At 43.7% G+C, this 6,276-nt stretch overlaps 1 protein-coding gene across 1 annotated transcript; it reads left to right on the top strand.

Moving 5' to 3' along the window:
* Window positions 1-5,149: 5,149 nt before the first annotated feature.
* Window positions 5,150-5,839, top strand: Cldn25 (claudin 25). The gene has a single exon (XM_031345079.1). It carries the CDS (start codon window positions 5,150-5,152, stop codon window positions 5,837-5,839), a length of 690 nt encoding a protein of 229 aa, XP_031200939.1.
* The last annotated feature ends 437 nt before the right edge of the window (window positions 5,840-6,276 follow it).

Genomic DNA, 6,276 nt, shown 5'->3' with positions numbered 1-6,276 from the left:
TGGTGGGTGTGGTGATGGTGGGTGGGTGTGGTGGTAGGTGGGTGTGGGTGTGTATGTGTGTGGGGAGGTGTGGGGGTGTGGTGGTGGTGGTGGTGGTGGTGGTCTCTGGGTAAACTTTAATGGCTTAGGCTGTTTCTTCATGTCCTTTTCTCTGCTTTCTATTGTTCTGCAATAAACATGGACTGCTTTGATTAAAGCATCTTTCATTCTTTAAAAGGTGTCTTGTGAGAGCAGATCTTAATTAGATCCTGACTCCTGAGATCCATTGCAACATTGTGTCTCTAAAACAATCAAGCTTATCCTGATAGAGGATAGGGCAGGTAGTTCCATGAGGAAAGAGAATGAACCTGGGGATGGAAAAGCAATCGCTCTAAGGTGGCCAGACTGTCCTTGGAAAGCAGCTTTGACTGGATAATATAAGTATTCAGCCTTACTTTGAATACTAAATGTTGCTAACGATAAATGCCCAATAACAAAAAATAGCCCACAGATGAAATTTCTGAAAACCTGCACTGTGCCTTCATTGAGGAATACTATGTGGCAAGTTCTATACTAGGTCTGGAGACCCCAACCTGTGAATTAATGATCACAAAACAACACGGTAATGATTTTCAAAATAAATGAGGAATGGAAAAGACAGAATGGGCAAGATTCTTTAGGGGAAATTACAAAATAACAAATAATCTTGTGATTTTGCTTTTGGAGGGAGCTCATACAAATAACGAGCCCCGATCTTAATTATTTCTTGAGAAAATGCAAAGACCCAAGAAATATGGGGCTGGAGAGATGGTTCAGCAGTTAAGAGCACTGGCTGCTTTTCAAAGAACCTACATGCAGTTCCCAGCATTCACACTGCAGCTTGCAACTCCAGTCCCAGGGGATCTGATGCTCCCTTTTTGTTCTGTGAGCACTATATTCATACACTTAAAAATAAATAGACCGGCTTGGTGACAGGCAGAGGCCTGATCTCAATAGTTTGTGGCCAGCTTGGATTATGAGTTCCAGGCCAGCCAATGAGATTATGCTTCCCCCAGCAAAAAAAAAAAAAAAAAAAGAATAATTTTGATTTGCATTTCCCTGATAACTAAGTATATTAAATATTTATTTTTTTATCTTTTTTGTTTATTTGTTTTGTTTTTCAAAACAGTTTCTCTGTGTAACTCTGGCTGTCCTAGATAGCCATGAACTCAGAGATCCAACTGGCTCTACCTCCTGACTACTGGGATTAAAGGGGTGTGCCACCACCACCCAGCTAAACATTTCTTTAAGGGTTTCTCTGCCATTTGTGTTTCACCTTTTGAGAACGCTCTGCTTAGTTTTGATTCCCATTTTTAACTTTGCTTTCTTGATGCCAAATTTTTCTGGTTCTTTATATATTCTAACCCTCTATCAGATGTACCTGGTATAATGGTGTCCTTTGTAAAGAAGTAAACTTTTAAATTAATTAAATAAGATGCCGTTATAGAAGACAACACTGGACATCAACTTCTGGCCTCTATGCACATACACATGCACATGTGTGCACATGCTAAACACACATACCCAAAAGCATGAAAAGAGAACACACTGGCCAGACCTTTATGACTTCAGTGCAATAAATGCCAAGTTTCTTGTGTCCTGCCACAAAGACAAGCTCTTAGCCACATGCTGTGGCTGGGAACAAGAACCTGAAGTGGTAAAGTCCAAGTCACTTAACTCGAGGTTACTTCTGTCCTCTGTCAGCCAGGAGACCTTGGTAATTTCCCTAATGTGCTCCACATAGTGTCAGAATGAAAATTCAATGCCAAGCACCCAACCCAAAGCCTGCCATTTAAGCCATAATCAGAAAGTACAAATCACGGCCATTGCCATCAAATCCGTGGCTTAGAAGCCACAGACAGAATGGAAGCTGGTGTGATTGACAGCTTTTGCAGCTGACTTTGGATCAGCAGAGGACTAGCAGAGGGAGCACTTCTCTCCAGGGAAGTTCTGGGTCTAGGCAAGGCAGTAGGAAAATTTACCTGGATTGAAGAATAGTAATCTTAAAATTTATGGGCTTTCTGATCACAGAATATCAAGTGTCACACTTATCTAATGTGTAAAGAAATGAGTAAGGAAATTAAAAACCAACACAAGGGCTGGAGAGATGGCTCAGCGGGTAAGAGCACTGACTGCTCTTCCAGAGGTCCTGAGTTCAATTCCCAGCAACCACATGGTGGTTCAAAACCATCTGCAATGGGATCTGGCGCCCTCTTCTGGTGTGTCTGAAGACAGCTACAGTGTACTCATGTACATAAAATAAATAAATAAATCTTTAAAAAAAAAAAAACCACAAACCTAACGTTAATTTGACAGCAATTAACATTTTATTTTAAAGAAAACTAGGACATGGAAGGGGTTAAAAATTATTTTACATGTGTTGATGGGAACAAGCAAAAGAAACTTAATCTAAATAAAAACTAAATTCAAGGTCCCAGGCCCTAGGGAGGCTGGGGACTTCCCTATAGTGAACAGCTCCTGCTGTAAACAGTTGTCTGAGTTCAGATATCTCAGCAACCGCTTGTAAGGAGACAGCTGTGTGAGTCCAGCCCTCTCAGGGACAACTCCTCCTTGCTGGCAGGGTCAAGCAAGTTCATGTCCCCAACCTAGGAACAGACTCCAATCCCACCTCTCCAAATGTTTTCTAAATTGTTAATGGGTAAAGGATATAGAAACTGCTGTCATCTAAACCAAGGTGCATAAGTTGTAAAAATATATAACCAATTCCCTGTTACGCCTTAATCAACTACCTGCAGCTGATCTACTCCTTTGTCCCCATATCACTCTTAGTTCTGGACCTAATGTCCAGGAGAATGAATTAGGGACCTTGAAGCCAGGGATTGTAACTTTAATTTTTTTCAAAGCCTCTTCTAATGATGGTTCTTAAAGTATTTTAATCTCCCTTCTAGCCCACCACCCACCAGAGATAGTGGAAAAGAAAGGATATGGGGGAAGTAGACCTGTTTAGAAAGGTTCTTTGGAGCAAATCCCATCTGCATTGTCAGGAAATCAGCCATTGAGTTCACAGGTCAGCAGCGACAGCCCAATCCACTGACAAACACCAAGGATACACCAGCATAGCTCTCTAAGCAAGCTTCAAGCCTCCACCACTGTCCGTTGAGTCCTATTTATACTCCCTCCAGACATCACAAGTCCTTCTCGGGTTTTGCCTCACCACGTGTCTTGTCTCAGCACATAAGGCTCTCATTTTTTAAACTTTCATGTCTGAAGTGAGTTTTCTTGGCCTCCACCCTGAAGCCAAGTATGGGTACCAATACCAACAGCATGGGTATTTTCCTTGAATGTATGTCTGTACACCACTTCAATGCCTAGTGCTCAAGGAGCACCCAAAGAGGATGTCAGATCCCCTGGAACTGGAGTTGTAAATAGTTGTGAACTGCCATGTGGGTAAGACTCAAACCCTGGTTCTCTGAAAGAGCAGCCAGTTGGTGCACTTAACCTCTGAGCCATCCCTCTAGCCATAAGAGAGAGCTTTTAAAGAGAATGAAATTGCATCCTCTATACTCTGCACCATGTGATCACCTGCTTTCTCAGTTAAGGACTTCAGGTTCCACTTTGCTTCCTGTCTGCTATGAGATAGAGCAGCTCCTTCCCCACCCACCCCTACTTTATGCCATGAAAGTATCTTTTGCAGGCTAAAGACCTGGCTCAACAGTTCCAGGGCTGGAGAGATGGCTTAGCAGTTAAGAGCACTGACTGCTCTCCCAGAGGTCCTGAATTCAATTCCCAGCAACCACATGGTGGCTTACAACCATCTATAATGGGATCCAATGCCCTATCTAGTGTGTCTGAAGAGAGTGACAGTGTACTCACATACATAAAATTAATAAATCTTAAAAACATTAAAAAAAAAAAAAAAAACACTTGTTCCTGCACAGGACCCAGGTTTGATTTACAGCATCCACATGTCAGCTCCAACCACCCATAAATTAAGTTCCAGGGGAGTCAGTGAACTCTCATTGCCTACTTGGGTGCACCTACATACACAAGGCAAAACACACACATAAAATAAGTGCTTCAGAAATTTTTTCTTCTACAAAAATCACTTTTTTAAAAAAAGTCAGGGTTTAATGTAGTGAACTTGCACTATGTAGCTGAGAATGACCTTGAACTTCTAAACCTCTGGTCTCTACCTCCTGAGTGCTAAGATTATAGGTACATGCCACCACATCCCCTTATGTGGTTCTAGGTATGCAGCCAAAGGCCTGTACTCTAAAGCATTCTACCTAGCTAAGTGCCCAAGCACCCAGAAGTCACTTAAAGTTCTGTGTATGGGTGCTTTGCCTGTATGTGTGTCTGTGCATCATGTGTATGCCTGGTGCCTATGGAGGCCAGAGAAATGTTGGGATCCCCTGGAACTAGAGCTAGAGATGGTTGGGAGCTACTATGCAGGTGCTGGAAACTGAATCCAGGCCCTCTGGGATAGGAGCTGGTGCTCTTAAATACTGACTCATCTCTCCAGCCTCAGCATCACTTTTAAATGATTGTCTTATATCAGCAAGCTGCAATGGGTGTTTAAAGTAAATCTTTCTAGAACATAGATAAAATTTCTTTAGATAAGTTCTGCATCAAAGTCTATACATATTTTAAATATTTAGTCACATTTATTCAGATGTGTGTGCACATGTATATACAAGTTAGTCCTCTCCTCCTACAATGTGAGACCTTGGTCTTGAACTCAGGTTGTTTCACTTGGCTGCAAGCACCTTTATCCACTGAGCCTTTTCACTTGCCCGGTATATTTAAAAGTATGAAAACATCCTTGGGAAAGATCGTGTCAAGGTGTATTTCCAGAAAATCAATTTTGTAACCTCAGACTTGAGTGATTTCTGACTTTATGAATGTATTTATCAAGCACAGTGACAGCTTACTCTCTGGCTATTGGACGCGGTCATGGGACCCTCCTTCAGAATTCATCCCCCACATCTGATCTTGGCCACACCCCTAGGCCCAAACACTGCCAAATTCCTAGCACCTGTCTCAGCTGTGGCACTGAAAAATAACACCACAGTTTTCTGCAACTTCCATCCACTCTAACTTCCCAGAAGGTCACCCCAGCTGACCAGTCCCTGAGTTCATTCTCCCCTCCTGCAAGAGGACACGCACGACCATGGCCTGTAGCTTCCGTGGGAGAGTCCAGCTTGGAGGTCTGCTCCTCTCTGTCCTTGGCTGGGTGTGCTCCTGTGTCACCACCATTCTCCCCCACTGGAAGACCCTCAATCTGGATCTGAATGAAATGGAAACCTGGATCTCAGGACTCTGGGAGGCATGCGTGAATCAGGAGGAAGCTGGCACTGTATGCAAAGCTTTCGAGTCCTTTTTGTCTCTGCCCCAAGAGCTACAGGTAGCCCGAATTCTCATGGTGGCTTCCCATGGGCTGGGACTGTCGGGACTTCTGCTGTCTGGCTGTGGGTTGGAATGCTTCCAGTTTCACAGGCCTGGAGGAGTTTTGAAGAAGCAGCTGTGCCTCCTGGGAGGGATTTTGGAAGCATCCGCTTCAGCCACCACCCTCTTTCCGGTCTCCTGGGTGGCCTATGCCACGTTCCAAGACTTCTGGGATGACAGCATCCCTGAGATTGTGCCCCGGTGGGAATTTGGAGACGCTTTGTTCCTGGGCTGGGCTGCTGGGCTTTTCCTAGCTCTGGGTGGACTCCTCCTCATCTTTTCTGCTTGCCTGGAAAATGCAGATGGATCTTCTCCCTGGATGGCTGAAGCCACGGCCCCACCAGCCTGTGCTCCAGTAGAAGAATTTGGTGGTTCCTTCCACCTTACGCCAAGACCAGTGAACCAGGTCATCTAGAGCTAGATATTATAGCTACTCCATAATAAAGGAATATCAGTAGGCTCCATTCTCTTCCTTACCCTTCATGGCTCTGTTGCAAAGGAGTGGTCACTATCAGATTTGTCAAAGGTTTGATTATCTTGGTGATCTGAAAACTTCAGTTAAGAATTAAAAATCAGGACAGTATCTTACAAACATGTGTATCTCATCTGAATTTTTATTTATATAGAAATGCTTCCAGTTGAAGGTAATGCTTCATGCCTATAGTTTCAACACATGGGAAGCTGAAAGAACTGAGAATTTAAGGCCAACCTTGCTTGCATGGTGAAATCCTGTCTCAAGCTTTGGGGGTGGGGACGAGGAGATCATGGTGGCTCTCACTTGTAGTGCCAACACTCAGGAAGTTGAGCCAAGAGAACTGCCCTAAATTCAAAGCCAGCCTAGGTTACTGTGTT

This window comes from Mastomys coucha, unplaced genomic scaffold (genome assembly GCF_008632895.1).
Source record: "Mastomys coucha isolate ucsf_1 unplaced genomic scaffold, UCSF_Mcou_1 pScaffold23, whole genome shotgun sequence".
In the NCBI taxonomy this organism is placed as follows: domain Eukaryota; kingdom Metazoa; phylum Chordata; class Mammalia; order Rodentia; family Muridae; genus Mastomys; species Mastomys coucha.
Note: the sequence above shows the minus strand (reverse complement) of the source record. Positions and strands in the feature narration are given on the sequence as shown.

Coding starts and splice junctions, on each gene's coding strand:
- Cldn25 (XM_031345079.1), top strand. CDS start 5,150: ATGGCCTGTAGCTTCCGTGGGAGAGTCCAGCTTGGAGGTCTGCTCCTC.